The 23,824-nt window shown below is 50.2% G+C and overlaps 1 protein-coding gene across 1 annotated transcript; it reads left to right on the top strand.

The window, feature by feature from the left end:
- Positions 1-1,434: 1,434 nt before the first annotated feature.
- Positions 1,435-23,269, top strand: c2cd3 (C2 domain containing 3 centriole elongation regulator). Its single transcript, XM_079733406.1, has 33 exons — positions 1,435-1,586; positions 2,697-2,966; positions 3,128-3,285; positions 3,662-3,807; positions 3,921-4,054; positions 4,161-4,293; positions 4,950-5,093; positions 5,340-5,487; positions 5,589-5,680; positions 5,820-6,005; positions 6,095-6,210; positions 6,289-6,407; positions 6,532-6,663; positions 6,852-7,337; positions 7,664-7,815; positions 7,895-8,138; positions 8,626-8,797; positions 9,191-9,365; positions 9,664-9,836; positions 10,185-10,317; positions 10,658-10,926; positions 11,147-11,227; positions 11,322-11,948; positions 12,157-12,486; positions 12,872-13,010; positions 13,273-13,337; positions 16,350-16,555; positions 17,655-17,785; positions 18,710-18,832; positions 18,945-19,150; positions 19,575-20,364; positions 20,554-20,665; positions 22,833-23,269. The coding sequence occupies exons 1-33, from the start codon at positions 1,532-1,534 to the stop codon at positions 22,974-22,976; spliced, it is 6,591 nt and encodes a 2,196-aa protein (XP_079589532.1). The 5' UTR covers positions 1,435-1,531; the 3' UTR covers positions 22,977-23,269.
- Positions 23,270-23,824: the final 555 nt, after the last annotated feature.

Here is a 23,824-nt window from a genome sequence, read left to right as displayed (position 1 = left end):
GGTCGGGGGGGGGGGGGGGTACTATGTACTATAGTCTGAGCGATGGATGAGGTTCCCAGCTGTACCGTCCACAACGTATACAGTATGAGATAAACGCAAAGAGAACCTCGCGCACTAACAAACACAAATACTGATAGGGTCATATTTGTGTACAATTGTTTGTTCCAAAGTTGTGTGAGGTGTGCATGGGCGTGTGTGGTGTACCTTTTGTGGGAACTTCAGGGCCAAGTCTTCCATCGGGTTGTTCAGGAACTCAATCGCTACACTATTCTATATTGGGTGTTTCATTTTTGTGTGGATGAACTGTTTTCTGGACTGTGTTTTAAGGTTAATAAAGTGGCCTTTTCGTGAATCAATCATCCTTTCATATCCATTAATATCCTATTATGAAAGGTTTCTAGATTTGTAGTGCGTCGTTACCTTTTACGGTCAATGTCTTCAAGTGATTCATTTTATTGTAACACTAAATCCCAAAACTGCCAGTTTCCAAGGCAATCCCCCCCCCCCCCCCCCCCCACACACACACACACCTTCCCTACTGCTCCAAACCATGTTAAAGCTTGAGTTTGCCCAAGGAATTTTCAGTGTTATTTGCACCACCAGAAGCACTGCGCTAGCATCTGTGTAGCCTATGATCAGCACAGCATATTTGGCATCTGCCTGTTGCTTTTCATTGAAGGAATTTGACGCATCCATGGTGACACACAGCCTATGTCAATGTTAACTTACAAATATATAATCCTACACTTCAAAAATGGATAGTGTTTATAGTGATTTTAATCAAGCAGATCGATATTCAGGGAACATTTTTGAAGAATTTGTGGAAAAAGTTAAAGTTAAGATTGATCCTTGTTAGATAATATACGTAGGAAAGCAACATCTTTATATTACGTAATGCTTAACAGTGGCTCGCATGGTATTAGAAAAGAGCACATTTTTAATTAAAAAATTGTTTGGGTTACCGGTGGGTGGAAATAAATATGTTGAAACCAGTGCTGCTCTCTGCTGGAAGTTCAAAACACTACAGCATATCTGAACATAAAACATCGTGTATGAAAAAATATATATTATACAAAAGTTTGAATCATTGCGTGAATATAACTTTCAGTTCCTATGTAGGCCAACATTGTTACACAACAGCCCATGCCTATATTAATTGATAAACCAAGATATAAAATAAGAATGTTATGCCATTACTACTTTTCTTATAATAAAAAGACTAATACTACCTTAATATATCCACATCCACAATAAACATTGACATTTTATTGACATTTATTTAAAGCGCCTTAATATTTATTATCAGCAGAGGTTCTGCTTTAGAGGAACTACATTTCCCAGAAGTCTGTGCGCGATACGCGCGGCAGCGGAGGCGGGACCGAAACAGACGTTGCTCGGAGGAGCGCGCAGGACTTTTGTGTGAAACTCTGCGCCTCTAAACGGATTAGTGAAGTGGGGATGCTGCAAACCTTGCCTAATATAACATGTTTAAACAATGCTTTGGTGGTCGTGGTCTTCTTCAAGCTAGGCAATGAAGAAGACCATAAAACCGAGGTCTGCCAAATCGGGGAGCAGCAAAAAGAAAGGTAATGCAAGACGCTGTCATGATGTGTGTGTGTGTGTGTGTGTGTGATGCTTCCGTTGTTGCTAACAAGCTAACAGGTGGAGATCACTCCTGATCCTGCTGTCACTGACAGGCATCATCCCGCAGACATAACCCCTTCATCCCGCAGATATAACCCCTTCATCCTGCAGACATAACCCCTTTATCATGCAGATATAACTCCAGTTGATCACTTTGAGTGAGCCTTTTGTCTCTGTTTAACTTTTCTGACTGCGTGCTACTCATTGGTCTCAGTAGGAGAGACTAGGGGCACAGACTAACTTAACGTAACTGGGTTTTATGTTTACATATATATTGGATATACTCGATTAACGTTTCGTTACACCTGCAATAGTTAACTCTGTTGAGTAGTCGCTTGGGATAGGGGGACATCCAGGACGTTGATGGTGTGAGTTGTTGATTTTGATCTTGTTCATCAGTCGGTTAACTGTTTTATATGCTAAAGGATATTTTGATAGGGTGACGTCTTTTACATCCATGGGTTATATATGTTATAAGATAATTCGATTGATTTATATCTAATACAATCATTGGTTATAGTATATACATGTTCTCTAAGTTGTATATGTTATAAGACAATTGACAGGGTTATATCTTATACAACCATGGGTTATAGTATATATGTTGAATGTGTTGTTTAAGTTATAGGATCATTTGTTGTATGATTATTTGACTCTTTGAAGACACTGTTTTAATGCAAACTATCAGCCCCCCCTAACTGTTTCGTTGAGGCCTAAATAAAAGTTTTTTAGCTACTTTTTTACTTAAGACTGATCGTTAAGTCATAGTAGGCTAATAATACAAACGTTTTAATGCAATATATCTGTCTTCCTTGTCGTATTCTTGAATAATTACTTATTTTGAATATTATCATGTTGTGATCGCTATTCTACTACAGTCACTCACTCACTCACTCACTCACTCACTCACTCACTCACTCACACACACACACACACACACACACACACACACACACACACACACACACACACACACACACACACACACACACACACACATACACACACACACACTAGCTATTCAATAGTAGTAAGCCTGTACCATCATTCAGTCCCCAGTGATGTGTCCCCCGCGACCAGCCTCCCCCCCCTGGTGGAGGGCCATCTCAGGTGCTTCTTACGGGTGACCGTATCCAGGCTCGTATGGACCATACACAAGCCTCCGCAGGCCACCTTCGTCCGGCTGCGCTGGTGGGGGGAGTCCTCCAATGGCACCCAGTTCTGGCCCCGGGATGGATCGCAGGTTACCCAGAAGACCGTCAAGACCACCACCCGGTTCCCCGTCCGCTGTGGTCCCAAGCAGTTCATCTCGTACCTCAGTGGTATGTCTCCCGAAATGCAATATGAAGAGGAATTATTGGACTGAATATACTTCTAATCCGATATCGTCATATATCATGCTGTAAATAGCCATTGGCAATTCTGCACTATATTTAAAATATTGCCAGAATATGGACGTACTGACTTTGTCATTTATCCACAGATATGGGCTCCTTGGTGCTGGAGGTTCTGACGAAGCTGGACCATCTGCCCATAGCCCGTGCTCAGGTGGCCGGTATCTCCCGTCTCTCGCTGTCACATTCCATCAGCGGCTTTTATACCCTGGTCTCCCCAACATCTGAAAAACTGGGGGAAATACAGGTGGGTTTTCAAGGCCTCAGGCCTAGTTATCGAATATAAAGATAAAACATAGATACCACTGAAGGCATATCAGCCAAGGAATCCCTTATTCTACTACTACAGCCTTAATGTCTTAGTAGGGGATTCCCTTAGATGTTTGATATGATTTATGTTGTATGTGTGTGCATGGCGATTCGAATGCTTTGTTCAAGCGCAGAAATCCGATCAAATCGGAATAATTTTGGATCCGAACATCAGTTTCCGTTGTCTACTTTTTCGCGAGGTGCCGTGACACAAGACGCCCACTATTGAAACAGTGCGGAGGACAGTTGTGGTTCGTATTGGGAGAGAAGCCTCAGCCCACATCGTCGGGTCCATTCCAATGTTTCCACCTCAGGTGGCCCTCTCCCTGGAGCCCCTGGCAGAGGCCTGTGACAGCAGCAGCTCCCTCCCCACCATGGACACCAGCACCGGAGCACCGCTGCCCCCAGCCCAACCCCCTCAGCGCTCTGCCTCCTCCCTCGGGGCCGCAGACACACCAAGGTCATTTTTGTAGTTTTTAAAATAAAAATGTGTTTCTTGACAGATTTTATTGGTGACGGCGGTAGCTATTGATCCCAGCTAAATGCGTGCTACGTGTTGTCTTGTGTTTTTAGAGGGAAAGACCATCTGTATTTCCCAAGTGCCCAGCTAGACAAAGGGAAGGGGGAGTCGTTTGAGAGCCAGGGGCCAACGTTGGCTGGAGGGCCGCGAGCCCACAGCGAACAGCCCTCTACTGACCTCCTCTCAGGTGGGTGCTGCCGAGTCACAGCAGATTCACAACCCCTATCAAAAGAAACGATCAAACATTAAGATTATGGTTGTTGATTTTTTGTGCCTTTTATTTTTTTTTTAAGTTATCTTGGAGCGTGGGAGCAAGCTCAGGAACGCCATGGTGAGGTCCGCCCTCCAGTGTGACCTGGATGTGGACACGGCTCTGAAGGACACACCGCTGCCTCTCCCCAGGGACAACGTCCTGCCGGCCTCCAAGTAAGCTGAAGAAACACGTGATCCGCAGCTTTAACATCCATAAAGTGATTCAGATGTACAGTTTAATAGGGGGCAGGACAGTATCAGGTGGTGTGACTCTCTGCCCAACGGTCCTGGGTTCCATCCCTGTTTGCTACCCACACTAGGGCTGGGCGATTAACCGAATGTTGATCGCGATTTCGATTTTAGCGCCAAACGATCACAAAACTAATATAATCGAGGGTTAGAGGGTTATTATTCTATTTTTTTTTTTTTCATTAAATGTTTTATAGAAAGTACAAGTGCACTTTCTATGAAACATTGCAAGTGCAACAGCTGGTTACAACAGCTGGTTACACATCTGTACATTATTTTAGATTTGAACATTTTCTATTTGACCATTTTGTGTATTTTTTTAAGGCGAAATTTCAGAATTCTCAGTTTACAAAGTGTATTTTGGAGAGACGTGCTGAATAAATACAGCATGTTTCCATACTCAAAAATAATCGTCTGAATAATCGTGATTTTAATATTGACCAAAATAATCTTTTCCGTAATCGAGCAGCCCTAACCCGTACCTTGCCCCGCAGGAAACTCGATCTGAATGCAATGCAAGTCGTTCAGGAATAAAGCTTTGCTCAGAGGTCTAAAGACTAACGCCCCCTTTGCTTGTGAAGGTTGCTGTCCCCGTCCTATGGCGGGTTCCTCCAGAACCTCCTCCAGGATGAGGCCAGCCTCCAGCGGCGGGCTGGCCCAGACCAGATCAGTCCCAGCTGTCCGGCTGACATCGAGAACCGGGCTGTGGATCTGCTACTTGGCCGGTAAACACACATCTCAGGGCAAATCGCTGCTCATGATTGGTGTATATCGGTGCAGTATGTGCTTGGCATGTGACCTCACCTGGCACAGATTTCAGCCAATAAAAAAGAAGTTGCCAATCAGAAACAGTTGCAACACCAACAACTTCCCACCAGAGGCAGTGTTGTCCCATGTGTGCCCACAGACTCATAAACAGAATACCATTTTTTAAATGTTATATAGATATTCCAATTCCTTTTTTTTTAAAGATTAAACACATCTCTACCTGTCTGGGATGGCATGGTGTCTCCCCCTGAGTCTCCGCTGTCCGGCCACAGCAGTGTGTGTCTGGACAGCGAGCTCAATGACCCCCAGTATGACCAGAGCTTACTGGAGAATCTTTTCTACAAGACCCCTGTAAGTAACCACGTTGAAGAGCATCCGGACCATGACATATTTCTGTCACATCGATATGTATCAGAATGGATAAAATAGGTCTTTCGCTTGGTAACCCACAGACGTCGGACAGCCACCCCGAAGTGAAGGAGACGATGTCCCAAAGCCAAAGTCAGGAAACGTCCTCCACAGGACATAGAGAGAATCAACTCAGGTATGCTTTTGTGTTCAGAATAAGATCATTTCTAATACTGTCGAGTCATTGAACATTCCTGCGACGGCTATCCATAGTAAATGATAAGTATTTTCTCACAGCAGAATGCCCCACATTCATAGCTCCCCCCCCCCTCCAGGTCTCACCGCCCTCCAGACCCAGGAGAAGGGGACACCCTGGCTGGGGTGGCAGCAGACCAGCTGAAGGCACTGAGTCGGATCCGTCTGGCCAGAGTCACTCTCCACTCCCTCGGCCTTCCTCCTCCCTCCCCCAGGAGGACCACCGGAAAGGGGAGACACCCTAGGCCTCTAGTGACAAAGCGATGGTAGCCAGAGCATGTTTTGCGTTCTTGAATTTCCACTGATACCACGACGGTTTATTGTGGAGCATCAACAACCTGTTGGTTCTCTCCAGCTCGTACTGTGTGGAGTACACCTTCCCTGTGGCCCCCGTCTCCAGTCGCCATACCCGCGGTAGCGCTCTGGTGGAGGAGGTGACCCGAGCGGTCTCTGCTAAGGTCTCCGGTGGAGGTGGGTCGCAGAACATCCAGAGTTTCCAAGTCCCGATGAGCGACAGGTTTTGGTGGGCTAACTCGTTCTGTTCCTCAGAGGTGACGTTCGAGCAGCGAACTGTGTTTCCCGTCTCCCTCGTCGGGGACGACCTCCAGCGGTACCGGGAAACGGAAGTAGTTTTCAACCTGTACTCCCGGAACAAAAGCCAGCAAAAGGTACGATCACTGCGAAGCTGGATGTCTCCACAACAACGGAGGATGTTAACGTTGTCCACCCTCAAACCCATCGCAGAACGCGATGGAGAACTGCTGACGCTGAATGTGTGGTCTGTTGTTGCAGCCTGTGCCGGTGGGTAAGGCTGTTTATCCACTGCGCTGCCTGTTGGAGCGCGAGTGGCTCAGCCAGTCCGTTGTGTTGCCCGTACAGAGAGCAGACGGGGCTGGAGAGTCCCAGGAGATCGGCCCACTCAAGGTGACGTTCAGGGTGGAAGTAGCATATTTATTTTAGATATCTGTCCCCAGTATTTACTGAACTGCGCTACCCTGAATCATCGGCATCTACTAGTTACCTTTCAACTACTTAACCCTCTGGAGTGGAATGCTGATGTGATGTGATGAAATTGATAGTCTAAAAGTCACAGATCGTTCTCTTATTCACAGGTGTCCCTGGACCTCGCTGCAGACAACAAAGGTTTCATCTTCGCCAAAAGAGGACCCGCTACGACGCCCAGGTCTCCGTCACATACTCAGGCCAGTCCCCGACGAGACCCCAGTCCACGACCAGACCCCAGTCCCCGACGATACCCCAGCCCCAGACCCCCATCCCGAGCCCCCCTAGACCGGGGTCCGTCGCCGGCCGACCACGCCGCAGAGACCTCAGTTAGGGCGGTCCATTGGGCCTCGCAGGGACCCTATCACCATCCAGGTCCGCAGGAACCCCCCCGTGGAAGAGAGCAGTACCACGGGGAGGACGACGGGGAGATCCTGCTGCACGCCCTGCTCATGGTCCCCGATGGGAAGGAGTTTGTCTGTGGGCCCCTGGAGGCTCCAAACTTCTACCTGAACTGTCGGCTGTTTGGGTCGGACCAGACCGCCCGCTCTACGCTCACCTGGGGACAGCGGAGTCCTGAGTTCAACTTTGTTCAGGTTAGCCCGATGGTTCGGACCGGCTTCTTGTCGGATTACACCACTCTCAGAACCTCGAAACCACCTACAAATAAAACGACCTCTTCATGGTCTGAAATAGTACGCTGTTACAATGGGAAAAAATTAATAAGAATTAAAATAGTGATCGTTTGGATCAAATACCTCTTCAAGCAAGGGCATGGGAAGACACTGCGGGTAAAATGATGAAAAATATCTGTATCTATTGTTAGCCGGCAGAGTTAATAGTTGGTTAAGAGTTGAAGGTTTTGCTGATGAGCCAGGGTTGTCAAAATCAAGCGGTCTTGCTTCCCCGGCCCGTTCCCCAGGTGACACCGGTGGCCCTGACCCCCAGGCTGCTGGAGAGGATGAAGAACAACGTGATGGTGGTGGAGGTGTGGCAGAGGACCGGCTCCACGGGGCAAGACCGGGTCCTGGGCTTGGTCAAGCTCCCCCTGCACCAGTTCTACATGTCCTTCAGGTGACTGCTGGGAAGACTGCGTCCAGGCATACGGTGGGCCCAGCAGGATTGTCGGTCTTGATTAGTATTCTGTTTCCAGAGACCCGAAGGTATGCCAGCTGCTTCTCCGGGCGCAGTACCCTGTGTTGGGGGCGGACGGCTCCATGCCCGTCATCGACGTGTTTTCCGGGGGTACCAAGGGGAGCCTGAGAGTGATGCTGGCCATGGGCGGCTCGGAGCAGATCCTGGCTCTCCAGCGCATGAGGGATGAGGAGGCCAGCCCTGCCTCTCGTGTCCCCCGCCCCGTTCACCTGCCGGACCAACAGCCCCGCTCCCGAGCCAGGGTCAGTGGGCCGGACGCAACCTACAGCCTGACCTTCTGATTGCTCTTCCTTTTTGCTCGGATTCTGTTTATTTTGTTGAATCTTCTCCCTCTTTTCCTTTTCTTACTTTCTCTGTGTATTTTCTTTTGTTTGCTCTTACCATTCTATCTTCAAGCGATTTTTGGCCTTAGGCTCGACAACTGGTTCAGTACGTTCCCAACAACATTTGAATGGCCCTTATGTTACCAGCAGATGTGTGTGTGTGTGTGTGATTAGCCATCAACCGATCATCGTCAATCTAGTCATCGTACATCCTGGTGGACTCTCCCACGTTGTGAAGTCACTAGAGGGTACGATCTAAAGTGGTGTTTTATGGCTAATCCCACTCACACCTGGGGATGACGTAGGGGCCATTTAAAAGCCCCCAACAGCCTATATATTTGATGTGAACACACCTTCTGGCCCTTGCCTCCAGTGTGTTTCATCCGAGCGTGCCCTACTGTCGCAGGAGCGGGAGGCCATGATAGAGCATCTGTTTGCCGTGCGGGTGGAGAAGGTCCAGGGTCTCAGCCCGCTGGAGTCCACCGTCTGGGGGGAAGCCGACTGCTACGTCCAGTACAGCTTCCCCTCCCAGGAGGGAGAGCCGGCCTCCCCTCTGGACCCCCAGCTCATCGAGAGCAGTAAGGCCCCGTCCAATGGGACTCTAATGCTGAGTGTGTGTCTTTATAGGGACCCCCTGTAAAGGGCTCTGCCCTTTACACTAGGGTCAGGGTCAGAGTTCATTTTGTTTCCAGGCAGGTTTAACACGAACAATAGATTTGTCTTGAGGTTTGGTGCGTCGCAATAGTAATATACACAGCAAAGAAACATAAGTATAAAATAGAAAGAAAGAAAGTAAACCGCACGTACTGGAAGTTATGAAACAAAAATATAAAATAGAAACATTTAACATTAAAAAAAAACGATTTGTAAAATATAATAATTAAAATTAATTTGTTAATGTTATGCTCTTTCTATAACTGTCTGAATAGTTGTATATCTGTCCCGCTCTCCCCCCCCCCCACCCCCTCCAGGTGTGGACCTGAAGCAGTTCCGGACCCCCACCTCGCTGTGCGTGCCGGACCCCCTGTTCGGCCACAGTGAGACCCACGTGCTGCTGGCCCCCGCCGGGACGCCGGTCCAGAGGCTGCTGCTCAGCGCGCTGTCCGGCCAGGCGGGGGGGGGCGTCCAGTTTGAAGTGTGGTGCCGGTCAGTGCTCGGCGCTGCTCATCATTCATATGCACTCACAGGACGCGCAGTTAAAGATAGAGGGAAATCAGTAATAACGCATGCAATAATCAGCGTTTTTTTTGTATTACTTTATACACAATATGAGTATGTGTACAAATATATATCTAAGAAAAAAAATATATGCATCATAAAAATAACGATTTTTGTGTAACAGTTGTGTTTTACACTGAGAATTAAATCAAACTTAAAAATCCTTTTTAAGTGGACCTTTTCTCTGATTCTGCCGGCCTGCTGACGACTGCCCCGTTCCCTTCAGGTACTACTACCCCAACGTGCGGGAGCAGAGGGTGGCCCGGGGCCTGCTGCCGCTGTCCAAGCTGTGTGCCATGGTGACCCTGCAGGGCCAGCGGCCGGCCGAGGCCCAGCTCTTCTCCCTGCCCCTGGCCCGGAGGGGCCACGGCCCGGAAGACCCCCTGCCCCAGCCCTCAGGTCCCCAGGCGCTCACCGCTCACGCTGCCGTACACACGCTTACGCACTAGAGGGCGCCACGTGGGGGCTTTGTGTTTTTTTTTATTTCTTTATTCTTGACGGAAACTAGTACACACAGGTGTGGCACATCAACAAGGTGAAATAACAGAAATGGCTTTCTTTATGCAACAACTTTACAAACACACCTTTTGGTTATAAATATAGGCATTTATTACAGACACAGACAGACACACAGACACACACACACAGCTCGTCAACAATATCAAAAACACCTGCGCAAAGGGCAACATTATGCATGTCAAAGGGGTGATGATGTTAACCCGATTCTCCATGTGTGCGGTGGTGCAGGTGTGCTGGATGTGTACATCCAGTACAGACAGAGGCCTGTGAGGGCTGCAGGCCACGTAGGAGCAGGGATGGCCCGCGTGGTCACCCTGAACCTTCAGGTGCACAGAGCATCCGGCCTCAAGGCTGCTGCAAGGTACCCGTACCTGTACACATGTGGTACTGCATCCCAATCATTATTCGGATTCCACCGTTTTTTTTTGTTTTGTTTTTGTGTTGTTGGTAATGTCTCTGCTCTGTTGAGAGGCTTGAGAAATCCTCGCTTATGGGTCCGTAAAAAAAAAAGAAATTAAAATCTATAATTTTTAGACCTAATTGCAAAGGGAGACGGTACTGATAGCAAACGTGTTGTTTATTTCCCCCTATCATAACTCCATCGTATATCATAACAAAGTAAACCAAGTCTCGGCGTTGTGTAACCATCCCCCCCCTACATCCACGCCCGCTCTCCCCACTCCCGCCCCCTACCGACACAGGGCACTGGCGGAGCAGGACGAGAGGTTCCGGTACTTTGCCGACGTGGGGCCCAACTCCTACGTGACGGCCCAGCTCTCCTTCCTGCCCGACGGGGAGGGCCGCAGCACGCGCGTGGTGGCCCGGTCCTTCTGCCCAGAGTTCGAGCACCACGCTGAGGTGCCCTGCGACCTGGACCTCCAGAGGAGCACCGGAGAGACCCGCAGCCTGGCCGAGGTGCTGGAGCAGGGCTCGGCCCGGTTCACCCTCTGGCACAGGGACAGCCCCAAAGGTGAGCGGCACCGCCCGGTCGTGGCTAGCTGTGGGCCTAGCTCGGCGCTTCCTGTTGGCGTGGCGTACCCGTAGGCTGACGTTAGGAATCATGGCCCCAGATTATTCAAATGGATGAGTTAACTGAGGAAGATTTCTCCGATCTCAAATGATTTATACTTCGTGGTGTTTTTACATTTGAAAATAAAAGTGTATTTATCTGTTGTTTTGATTTTTTTTAGGGCCGACCACACCTAAATCTGAAGACAGGCTTCTGGGAACGGTGAAAATTCCTCTGAATCATCTCCTCCTCAAGAGAACAGGTATGTCTTTCCTGATTGTTGTAATAACTACTGCCAGGCATGTACTCTGCCCTGCCTGCTGTGAACCGCTCTCTTCTTTCCCTCTCCTCTCCAGGTATATCCGGTTGGTTTGGCGTTCAGCCTCCTCGCCCCTCCTCCTCCACCATTGGCCCCCAGGGGCCGGTGGGCGGGCTGGAGGTCTCCCTCGGCTTCGCCCATCACTCAGACCGGGCCCGGGTCCTGGCCGCCGCCCGGGCTCTGGGCTGGTGCCTCGGGCCGCGGGGGGGCGACGACGACGACGACGACGACCAAGGCGACGAGGACGACGAGGACGTGAGCACGGGAAGCCTCTCTCTGAGCGTCTCCACGCCCAGAGCGTGGCTCCCCGTCCACTGCCTGCTCCTGGCGGGAGAGGAGGCTCTGCAGCGCTCCACCTACTGCTACCTGCGGTACCAGCTGTACGACCGGGAGGCCTTCTGCTCCCCGCTGAGACACCCCGCCCTGGAGGAGGGGGGGCAGCGGCGAGGCCTGGCCACCCTGAGCTTTCAGGGCTGCGGGGCGGTGAAGCTCGTGCGCTGCCGGCCCCTGCTCTGGTACCTCCGCGAGGAGAGGCTGGAGCTCCAGCTGTGGGTGGCCTTCGGGAAGCACAAGGCCCGGAGGCCCCACGACACGGACCGGCTGGTGGGGTCCGCCTTCGTGGATCTGTCCCCTCTCGCCGCGGAACACAACCAGAACCTCAGTGGTGGGGATCCGTTTTGCAGACGATGCTCTTAGAGAGTTTAGAGTTTATTTGTTTAGCACAAAGGACAACGTCTGTGCAAGGCGGGAGCGAAGCCTATGTAGGCTTGTACCGAGGCCTATTGCCATGCCATGATATCTTGATCAAAGGGTTAAAGGAGTTTAGTTGTAGTGCTCATGAGGATGAAATATCAAATGGTTGGTTCCCACAGGGGTCTACCCGCTGTTCAGGCACTCCGCCTCCGATCTGAGTGGGGCCGCGCTCAGGGTGCACATCGCCATGACGACAGGCTCTCTCCCCGGGGAGGCCCCCGCCCTCATCGCCGAAGCCGACAGCCAGGAGGAGCTCCTTCAGGAAGTGGAAGAAGAGGAAGTGGAGCCGGACCCAGGGCCCTCCTCCACCAGCCAATCACACGGTCCGTCCAGCGAGGGGACCAATCACGATGACCCGGCGGCCCCGCAGCAGACGGGGGTGGACGCCGCAGAGGACTCGTTCCCCGTCACCATCACCGTGGACCGCGCCATGCACCTCAGTCTGAAAGGTGAACCTCGGGCCCCTTTGGGTTGCTGGGGGCGTCTCGTTAACTAGGCCTCCTCCTGTCACCTCGTTTGAACCAGGCTCTCATAGATGTTTGTGAAGGAACAGTGGATTAAAAACAACCTTAAGCCTGGTGGTGCTATATTTAAACATATCTTACTTTTGGTCTTAACTTACATTTTAGCTAAAGATTCCCTATTGCCAGCCGCCAATTTAATAGCCTGCAAATTATAAGCTCTGTATGGACCAGCACAGCTAGTATGTTACTTTATCCCTGCTGTCGACGTGGTATGTAAGTATGTATAGCATCCGGGTGGATCAGCGTCTCACTGAACCGGGCTGACCGGTTGTCCCCGTCCGTCCGTCCGTCCGCCCCCCCCCCCTCCCAGGCTGTCCCAAGGCAGAGCACCGGGGGTCCCTGCCCTCCTGCAGTGTGTCCTACCTCACCGCCGACGGCCCCCTGCCCGTCTCCACGCCCCTCGTCGCCGACAGCAGCTGCCCTGTGTGGGAGCACCACCACGAGTGCAGGTGGGGTTGGTGCACGCCGGGGGTGGGGTAGGGGGGGGTTTGAGTAGCGGGGCCGGAGGGTGGGTGTTCAACTCCCAGCCGAACGTTTCTGGGTTTGATCCCCAATGTCTGCAGCCTGGATGTAGGTGTCCTTGAGCAACGTGCTGAACCCCTACAACCTCCTTTTATGTACATTAAGTCGCTTTGGATAACAGGCTCTGCTAAATAACTAATTAGCACTATGAAAGACAACCTCGTGAACGTGTTGTGCATTGTCTGACAGGCTGTCGAAGCAGCTCCTGGTGGACCCACTGCAGTCCCTGGTCTTCAAAGTCTGGCACAAAGGAGGTAGGCTACGGGGGCTTTGACTGGACAACCTTCACTCTGGGTCTCTGTGGTACACAGCTCAGCTGTTGATGGTGGTGGTGGTGGTGGTGGTGATGATGATGATGGCGGTGGTGGTGGTGGTGGTGGTGATGATGGTGGTGATGATGATGATGATGGCGGTGGTGGTGGTGATGATGGTGATGCTGATGGTGGGGATGATGATGATGTTAGGATGATGGTGGTGATGCTGATGGTGGTGGTGGTGATGATGGTGGTGGTGGTGGTGGTGGTGGTGGATGTGGTGGTGGTGGTGGATGTGGTGATGATGGTGGTGGTGGTGGTGATGATGGTGGTGGTGTTGATGCTGATGGTGGTGATGATGATGATGGTTAGGATGATGAAGATGATGGTGGTGATGCTGATGGTGGTGATGATGATGGTGGTGGTGATGTTGAGGATGATGATGGCTGATGATGATGATGGTGGTGGAGGTGGTGGTGGTGGTGGGGATGGTTGTGATGAGGATTGTTACGGCTCCAGGATGTTCGCTTGCTACGTCTAGGGGGGGAAGTAGGGGAACCATAGCACATGTAACTGGACTGACTGGGAGAACAATAACGGATGGCACAACAGCAAACTAGTTACATAGGTATATTTATTTGGCGAGCATTCCGCCAAGGGGAATAGGGAACTATAAGCGGAGCCAAATCAAAGAAAACAAGATAAAGTGACAACTAACTAGTGCACACATACAACCTAGCTAATACATACAGAGGGTGGCCCCGCTTCTAACCTGATGTGATAACAGAGGAAAACTACGTGATGGTAGTCTACACCCAAGGGTATTTTACCTATTCACCTAAACCCCTATGGCATCTCAAAAACAAAGGCAACAGCATGACACAGCCAACAAACAGGCAGACAATGGCGTGTTACAATGGAGACAGGCAGGTGCAGGTTATCAAGGCCTGATGACACTGATTGGCCATTAGACAGCTCCCAGATTAGACAGGGAGTTGGACGATGGTGGAGGAACAGCTAATGGCGTGAGACCTACAGAGAACACAGGAAGACACAGGAAAACAACCCACACACGTAACACCCCCACCCATAAGAGCAAACATCACACCCGAGAAAGGGCATCCGCGCACACATTTTCGGAGCCCTTCTTGTGACGAATCACCAGGTTGTACCCCTGCACAATCAGCGCCCACCGCATGAGGCGCTGGTTCTGATTATACATCCGGTGGAGAAATACCAGGGGACTGTGATCAGTGTAGACCACAATAGGCCTAGAACTCGATCCCAAATAAACTTCAAAAAAATGGAGCGCAAACAGCAAAGCCAGAGCTTCCTGTTCGATAGTAGAATACCGTCTCTGGCACTCATTGAACTTCCGCGAGAAGTAGCAGACCGGATGGTCCAGACCGTTGGATTCCTCCTGGATAAGAACGGCACTGGCGCCTACATTACATGCGTCTACCTCCATCTTGAATGGCTTCTCAAAGTCAGGAGCCACCAGAACAGGGGTACTACATAGCAGAGCCTTAACGGAAACCAAAGCGTGTTGGCAATCTGGAGACCACGCAAACAGGACCAAGGGGCTCAATAGACTAGTCAGCGGGGCGACAACAGAGGAAAAATTCCTACAGAAACCACGATAGTACCCAGCCATACCCAAGAAGCGGCGCAGCTCACGCCGGGTGGTGGGCACTGGGAAGGCAGTGATAGCAGTCACCTAAGCCTCCAAGGGGCGCACTTCACCACCCCCAACCTGTTTACCAAGGTAAGTAACGGTAGCCCTACCGAACTCACATTTTGCCAAATTCAGCGTCAAGGAAGCCCCCGCCAAACGCTGGAACACTGTTGTCAAGGTATTTACATGAGCGGCCCAATCAGACGAATACACAACCACATCATTGAGGTATGCAGCACAGTGTGGGAACCACAGAATGAATCACCTGACAATGGCACTACATCAGAGAGAATAAACGACTGGGCCGCCTCAGTGTCTCGGAGAATCTGAACTTTTTGCTGGTCCTTTAGATCACCGGTCAGTGACACGAGACCACTCAAGATGAATGGTTTGTAGCTGGGGTCAGGAAGGTCAGAAACGCACACATTCGGCATAACTGCCACGGATCGAGAAACTGTACTTATCAATCCAACCCCCTTTGGTTGTTGAACGGGCGGTGGATGATTTCTCATACGAAGCTGACAGTCAGCAATTAAATGTCCAAGTTCATGACAAGAAAAACACTCCCGTTCCTCCCTAGAGCGTAAAGGAAGCGAAACTGACTTGCGAAACTGAGTGGTGGGAGAGGTAGAGAACACATGAGCGGGCTTGTGGGTCAGTACAAACTCGTCCACTAACACAGCTGCCTGGGACAGTGACATCACTTTTTGCTCATTCAAGTATGTTACTATTCGTTCGGATGTACTATTCTTAAATTCCTCCAGCAGGACTAATTCTTGAAGAGAGGAAAAATCTGTAGTTTTAGTGGCGATGCACCACCGATCAAACAAGGTGGCCCTCTCTCGAGCAAACTCCATGAAAGTACGATCAGGAGACTTTTTGCAACTCCTAAACTTTTGTCTATATGCCTCAGGCACTAACTCATACGCACGAAGAACAGTGGTTTTAACAATTTCGTAATCTAGACTGTCCTCCAACGAAATGGACGCCAACACCTCTTGAGCTTTACCGGATAGTTTACACTGAAGCAAGAGGGGCCACACCTCTTTAGGCCACTGCATAGAAACTGCGATGCGTTCAAACACACCAAAATAAGAATCGACTTCCGATTCCCGGAACTGCGGAACCAAAGCCATTTGTTTAGTCACATCCAATGTGCCAAATGAGCTAGCTAGTGGAGAAGAGAGGGTGGTTTGGGGTGAACGCGCCGCACTTGCAGCCTCCAATTCCAACCTCCGTAGCTTCACCTCCTTCTCTGCCGTAACAATGATGATGATGATGATTGGGATGATGGTGGCGATGACGCTGCTGATGACGGTGCCTTCTGTGGTCCTCAGACATGGAGAGGGTGCTGGGGTTCGCCTCGGTCGACTTGTCCCCCCTGCTGTCGGGCTTCCAGGCGGTGTGCGGCTGGTACAACATCACCGACTTCAGCGGCCAGTGCCAGGGTCAGCTCAAGGTGTCCGTCTCGCCGCTGAAGGGCGTCCAGGGGCTCCGGGGCCAGCGCCAGCCGCTGGTGGACCAGGGCTCCAACCACTCCTCGGTGAGGGCAGAGCAGGGTCGTCCAGCCTGTCTGGAGGCTGGGGGGTGCTCATATGTCTTATATTGTAGTACAGGGGAACAGAGCAAAGCCTCTCTGACTAGTGGACCCTAAAGGGGCCTTGTCATTCGGTCTGGGTAAACGGACTAATGCAATGCTGTAGCCACACTAATGGTCGAGAATTAGTAGGCACCTGGCAGTGCATTATGGGTAACGTTTGGTCAACGTTACCCATAATGCACTGCCAGGTGCCTAGTAATTCTCTACTGTATTATAATTATTTATTTTGTATATATTTATCTATTCTTAATTTCAGTCTCAGACAGATTGAGCGAGAGCTTCCTTTTCAAATGTGCCGAGATTACAAAAATAATTAAATATGTATAGACATAAAACATACAATTGTATGAGATGAGGTGCACAAAAGCTGAGTGAATTGCTCAAAAGCTCAACAGGGTCTTTATAAGCTCTGCTGACTTGAGGAACATGCAGTGCAAACCAGCCAGGAGCAGGTCTGGTCTACGGACGCTCGGGTTTGATTGTGACGCAACGCAAGGCAGTAGTTTGCTTAGAAGCACTTTGTATGGAAATATACACAAATGTGGAGCACATCTGATGGGAAGAGAAGGCCAACCAAGTTTCCTTTAGTCCATTGATAGGCATGGACTCTAGAATATCTGACAGCAGGCAGGAGACAGCAGCTAAAGACTGGTAGGGGCCGAATGCCATTGAGACATCAAAATAATCCAGCTCCGAGAAAAAATAAAACAATACACATGAGACCACCTTTTTGCCTACGGTGAAAGCCTAGTCAAATGAAAATGCTCTTCTCTCTACCACGTAGTTGACGTTGGAATCGATGATGGTAATACAAAATATAGTAGTAGTCATTAAACATTGTATAAAAGGTATATTATAGGCCTGAGACCTGATATAACCCTGAGCTAACTTGCATGTGTGTATTTGGTCAAAGGCTTCAGCCCACTCTACAGCTCTCATTGGGCATCTGTTTGGACATGTGGTAATTGATAGGAATGCTGTGTTTTACGAATGGCCGGAAGTCAGTGTCGGTGGTCTGACGCTGACTGTGTTGTTCCCTCAGGCCTTGTTCCAGGGCCTTCCTCTGGGCTACCAGACCTCTGCCACATACAGCAGCTTCCCTGCTCACCTCAGCCGCTTCCCGGAGCAGAAAATCTCCTCCCCGGAGCGGACAGACCAGTTCTTCTCCCAGAGGTAGACCACACCAAGACCAGACTAAACCACATAAACAAACACTCATCTTCTGGTGACACTTTGAACTAAAGTTGATTTGTGGAGTTGGTTTAAGGATCTGGGGCAAAGTAGTCACAAATCGGACTTAATTATGTCGACCAATCATGTCGCTTAGGGCAAGGTTCTGAAGCTGCACGTTACATAAAATGTCTCTTTACTGGAAATATCCTGACCTGCAGAACCGCAACAAACTGATGATGTGATATGGCTGACCCTTATACTCAGATCAAGGAGAGGTCTGACAACTAAAACGATAGCATCTTCTTCCCATTGTTGCATCACTCCTTGGCCGAAAGCAAACAAAAAGTCAGCCAGCAATGGTCAGATAAACTCCTCCCATAGCAGGTGGGAGGTCGAGCAATAACATCCTGTCTGGACACCGTCGTCCTCGGACAAAGTGTCTTTAAAGGTTGAACATCCAACCTGTGTAATAGACTACTGTAGAAATACGTTTGTAACTCATCTTCTGAACCTTCCATGTGAGCAAAGAAATCAAACAGCGATTAAAACCACAAATCATTTATTTTCTAGAACTAAATAAAGTTAGTTAACCGGTTCAACTATTTATACATTTCTCTTAGGCCAACAACATTAATATGGCATCTACATGTTTTACCTGTCTATTCATAAACTATTTTCCATAGTTCCACAGTGATTCTAATCTGAAACCTCACCTCAACAATATTGTTTTCCTTTGAGGAAATGATCAGAACGTTTAGTTCTGTACCAGAACATACAAAACTGGTTTCCCAACACCTATCCTCAAATAAGGAAAGGATTACCGGGCGCATTCCAGATCTGTTTTGATTGAGCCTCACCCTCTAAAAGGCACTATGAATTGAGCTTTGTGTTACTAATGGACCCGCTCCTGATGATCGTCCGCAGGCCCGGGGAGTCGGACCGCCACGGGGAGCACATGGACAACATCCGGCTCTTCCACCAGAGCCTGCAGGAGCAGGTGGCGGGCGACGGCCATCCCTCCAGCTCCATCCTCTTCTCAGCCCTGCGGTAAACGTCCTCCTGAATGTCACCTGGTAGAAAGGCAGTGCGGTCCGAGGCGCTTTGTGACGCCAGAGGGCATGATGAACCTGTTCCCGTCTCGTTGTGTCATTGTTTTCAGGAAGAACCTGAGCGAGCTGGACGACATGCAGAAGTACTTCAGCCACAAGCTGTCCACCCCCGGCTTCCCACCCGCCTGCGAGCCGGCCCGGCCCCCCTCCCGGCCCCCCTCCCGGCCTCAAGAGGAGGGGCACCCAGAGACCAGCACCCATCAGCTGCTTCTCAAGTCCAGCCAGCTAGTGGGAGAAGTCAACCACATCCTCTCTGGTGAGTTCTGAGTTTCGAAGTCTGTTTATGTTGTTGTGTGGTGTGTGTGTGTGTGTGTGTGTGTGTGTGTGTGTGTGTGTGTGTGTGCGCGTGTGCGTGTGTGCTTCTGATGTATAATGACAAGGAAGTCTGTACTTAAAATCAAGAGGTTATGCAAGTGCTTGACAGGTATGGCATGCTCTCTGTTGATGGAGTGTACAGAAGAGTAGTTTCGTTTGCAGGTAACATGTAGTGAATACATTAAGTCAGGGGTTGAGTCTTGTTTCAAGTTATCCACAGGTAGGCTGTGGGTGTTTGGTATTAAACCTGTTGTTTCACTATCAGAACCATAGAGGAGAGGGCAGCCACTACACTACCTGATGTTAAGGAAGCGCTAGACGAACAGAAACGTATCTCAACGTCACACCGCTTCCGTCCTATCCAGGTTTGCAGGGGCCGCGGCCGGAAACGTTGACCTCTGAGCCCCAGGGCCGTGCCTCGTCACCTCCGGCCCCAGGGGACCGCCCCCTGGTGGGCCCCTCGGGAACCTCCCCAGAGAGAGACTCCCATGCACCCCTCCAGAGAGCTCCAGAACCACCCCGGCACCACGATGGCTCTCCCCCGGAGGAGGGGCTTCACGGGCACGGCACAGTCCTGTCTGAGGGGGAAGACGGCGAGGACTATGGAGCAGGGGGCCGAGAGGAGGAAGAAGCAGGTGGCGGCGGGGAAGAAGAGGAGAATGACGATGAGGATGGTAGCGAGGTGGACTACGACGAGATGGTGGTGGAGCCCAGACCTCTGAACGAGGTGTCCTCTTTGACGGACAGAACCAGCCCTTGGACCAGCGTCTTCTCCGGCTGTGACCTCAGTTCAGCGGAGAGCCTGGGGGATCCAGAGGAGGGCGGTGACCGCGCCTTCCCGGACCCGGCCCACGCTGAGGTGGTCAGGAGACTGTGGGGCCCCGGGGCGGAAGGGCCGGACCTCCAGGGAACCTGTGAGGACACTAGTGGGGCCGTACTGGAGGAAGGGGAACACTGTGAGTGTGACCACTCCACTGGACCGCAGAGTGACGCCTCGAACTCTGAGAGGGAGGAGGTGGAGCAGACGCTGCAGGCGTCAGGCGAGGAAGAGGAAGTAAAGCCGGCGGTGATGAACCAGGGAGGTCAGGGGTCGGTGGACGAGCCTGACGGTGAACCTTTGACCCCTCCACACACGGAAGAGCAGCCACCACCGGCGTATCCTTTCTTAGTCTTTTCTTAGGTGTGTGGTTTTAACAATGCCGTGTTTATCTGTCTTTCATTGAAAACAGCGTCTATATGGACGGCCTAAACTCGGATTTCAGTTTTCGTGATTGATCCGGGGGGGGGGGGGGGGGGGGGGGGGGAGGTTGAAACTCCATGTTTTCCTTAATGCTCCGGTTTAAGCTCTGCTGGTCTTGGTGAGATCCCGAACTTCTTCCTCTCGTCCAATCACCTGGAGGCCTCCATGAGGGCCCTCCGGCTGGCCCCGGCCTTCTCAAGGCCCCCGTCTAACCCGGTGAGTACCCGTCCACACCTCACCGGCTCGCTACCTGAGCGCCGACCGCCATTCAGGCGACTATTGCCCATCTTATTGGATCTGTAACGGCTTCAGAAACACGTGGGGAGGTCTCAGACCAGGGCAGTTGGTCGGTTTGTTGGCGTTATGGGTGGGGGAAGAACTGGTTCACTTAAGAATCCTGATCCCTATCTTCTGTGTAAATACACTGCCTTTGTGTGTTAACATTTTTTCAGTCAGTTGGTATAAACTTCTTTTTTTTTTTAATACTTACTTTACTCTGCTTTCATGGTATAAATGTCCACGGCATCTTTCTTGGCGCACACTGGAGTAGATCCCGAAACTAGCAACCCTTATGTTCTTAATCAGGAATGGATTTTTAATCGTCAATCGGTTTCAGTTATTGGAGGTCACCGTTAGATTCTAAATTGAGTTCCGGGATGATGAAACCCAGACGCTCAACCCACTGAGCGAGGTCAGCTCAACACGAGGCCCTCTGAACCTACTGGTCCCCCTGGCTTCCTGGTGGGTCTGTGCCCTCGTAGGAATGGTGACGCCTCATCCCCTCAGTGTAACTCAAGCCGCATTCTGAGCAGTGGTAACATTCTACACGGCCATTACGCAACCGCCGTGGCTTCCGGGTTTGGTTAAGGTTCACTGATGCTTTACTCACTCATCCGTCTATCACTCTGACATGCTGTTACACTGGAATACTAATGAGGAAAGGGAGTGTGTGGCGTTGTATCCTAACCTATGGTCCCATTATGTTTTACATCGGTCAGCATCACAGGTCATTTTCTGTTTAACAAGCTGTCAGCATTGTCTGATCCTCAGTGGAGCAGTTGATGATTGCTTTGTGGAATATTGTGTTTTTTAGCAGAAGGGAAGGTCCTGTCCCCGGCTGATTGTATGAGTTATTTGTTCTTCCTTAATCAGTCATGTTGTAACACAAAGCTCATTAGAATGTCAAACACAGAAAACTGAACATTCAGCAGTTTTTCTGTGGCTTCTTTTTTTAACAAGCTTTTGATAAACATTGTGTGTTTGTGTTGATTAGTTAATCACACAGACTAACAGTTGGTTTATCTTAAAATCAATCATTGTTTGATATTTGCACTGCATGTCTGAGCCCAGTGTGTTTTACTTAAGGTTTGTGTTGTAATGTTAGCTGAGTAACGGACAGGATATCATAACAAGAGGAAGCTGGGATTAGTCTGGTGAACAGTTGAGATGGCCCATCCTAGCATGGAGAAAGATGTCTTATTGTGGTGCAGTGACTAATCATCAGACCAGACCTTTCAGCTCAGGCCTTCTCCCTGCTGAAGGGTCCATGGGTAAGGGAGGCCCAACAGAGATGTGGGCCCGAGCCGTCTGTCTGACTGGGGGGGGCGCCCATGTTTTGGTTAGGAGGGCCCACGTTTTGGGGCCTGAGGGCCGATGTTCCGGGGCTTCCCCTGAAGACTTCCGCTCCCTTGCACCAGTCATTGCTGACATTGTCTGAATGCACCACGGTCTGTCTTCCCGGGTTCAACCCAAGCCCTCTCAAACGTGATTCAGCAGGGACCACGGAGTGTCTTGTCCCCTCGCCTACAGAGGCCTCATTCATATGCAGATCTCTGTTTAAAGAGACGGTGACACAAGGGCAGCCCTGCCAGCAGGGCCCTCCAGAACAGGAAGGGCCCCGCCGTGGGAGCGACCAACACGTGTGTCCTGGTTTCGCAGCGGCCCCGCTGCTGCCCGTTGTCGGGGCAACCCCGCTGCAGACAACTAAGGGAATGCACCGCTTGCGTCACCCTGCCACAAAAGGCTCCAATATCAGAAGGTGGCGTGTGAAGATATAGCCGCGGGCTGGTAAGGAGTGGGCGGGGCCTGGGTGAGAGCTGACTGAGCCGGTTTCAGCCGGACCCTTGTTGTTGTGGGGCTGCACTCTGTGTGCTGCAGTGCCTCCGGGGGACACGGGTGCTTATCTCACTTGTTTGCACAGCAAAAAACCACACAACATCAAGCAAGTTCCTAAGCAGGTCCCCCAGGGTTCTTAGAAGTATGCTTCTCAAGCAGGCTTTAGAAGTAAAATAGTCTTAACATGCTTAAACTGTATATTTTTTAAAGTGTCAATGGCCAGAGATTTAATGCTTTAATTGTTTTGATTGAACCCCTTGGTTCCTAGGGTCCCGGCTCCGCAGCCCGAGGTCTGAGGCCCCCCAGACGAGCCCCTCGACCCAGGCCAACCCTCCCAGCCGGATCCATGAAGGCACCAGAGACCGCAAGGATAGCCCGCATATTCGCTGCTCATTTCGGTGAAGACCAGTAGCCTGTTTGCTCTTTCGGGCGAAGTTTACAGATATATCTATATATATACATTTATATATATATGAAATCATGTACATTGTATGTAATATTTGAAATTTTTATAAATAAATCTGTGGTTGTTAATGTGAACAATGGAAAGCTTTTTTTTAGTGCCTTTAACCTGGATTCACAGACGGTTTTCTGTCTAAGCTATACATTACACTACCTTGGGGAATGTTGGATGAACTGGTCTTGCGTCAGTTTTTCAATATCAAGTGTACACCCTTGGGCCAGGAACAAACCAAGTGTGGTAACTTCAGTCAGGCCATACCCATCGCAAGAGACCAACACAATAAGTCATAACAAAGCAAACAATGATGAAAGGAGGCTGTCTCCTGCTTGGCACTTGATTTCGATTTGTTGATAATGAATTTGGATTAAACTTTAACTTAATGAGCAGACCACGCGTGAAACGTCATGTTTTCAAGTGCATTGTTATCTACTTTTTGTGCATTTTGTTGTGTGTAACGGGCAAAACAGAACATACAAGGTCTTTCTTGTGCATGGATGTGTAAGGTCCTGCTTCTATGGAACTGGGTAAAAATGTCCTATATCACACATCCATGTTGATTGTTTTGGGCCTAGGTGTGGCTTCAGGTACTGCAAAATGGAGGTGTTGTGGTGTCTTTCGTCCTTAATAACAAACTATGGTAATTCGTTGGGAAGGTTCTGCTATTAATAGCGCAGTGGTTGAAGTGAACCTTGTTATGACCAGCGCGTCGAATTGATGACACGCAGCGTGCGGCTCGAGCCGCCCTCTGATCGCCTCTCCTCTCTGACACGCGGCTTCCGCCTCCCGGTATAAATACC

The sequence above is a fragment of the Pollachius pollachius genome (assembly GCF_949987615.1).
Source record: "Pollachius pollachius genome assembly, chromosome: 3".
Classification (NCBI taxonomy): Eukaryota; Metazoa; Chordata; class Actinopteri; order Gadiformes; family Gadidae; genus Pollachius; species Pollachius pollachius.
The sequence above is the reverse complement of the archived record's forward strand: the minus strand, read 5'-3'. Positions and strand labels throughout refer to the sequence as shown.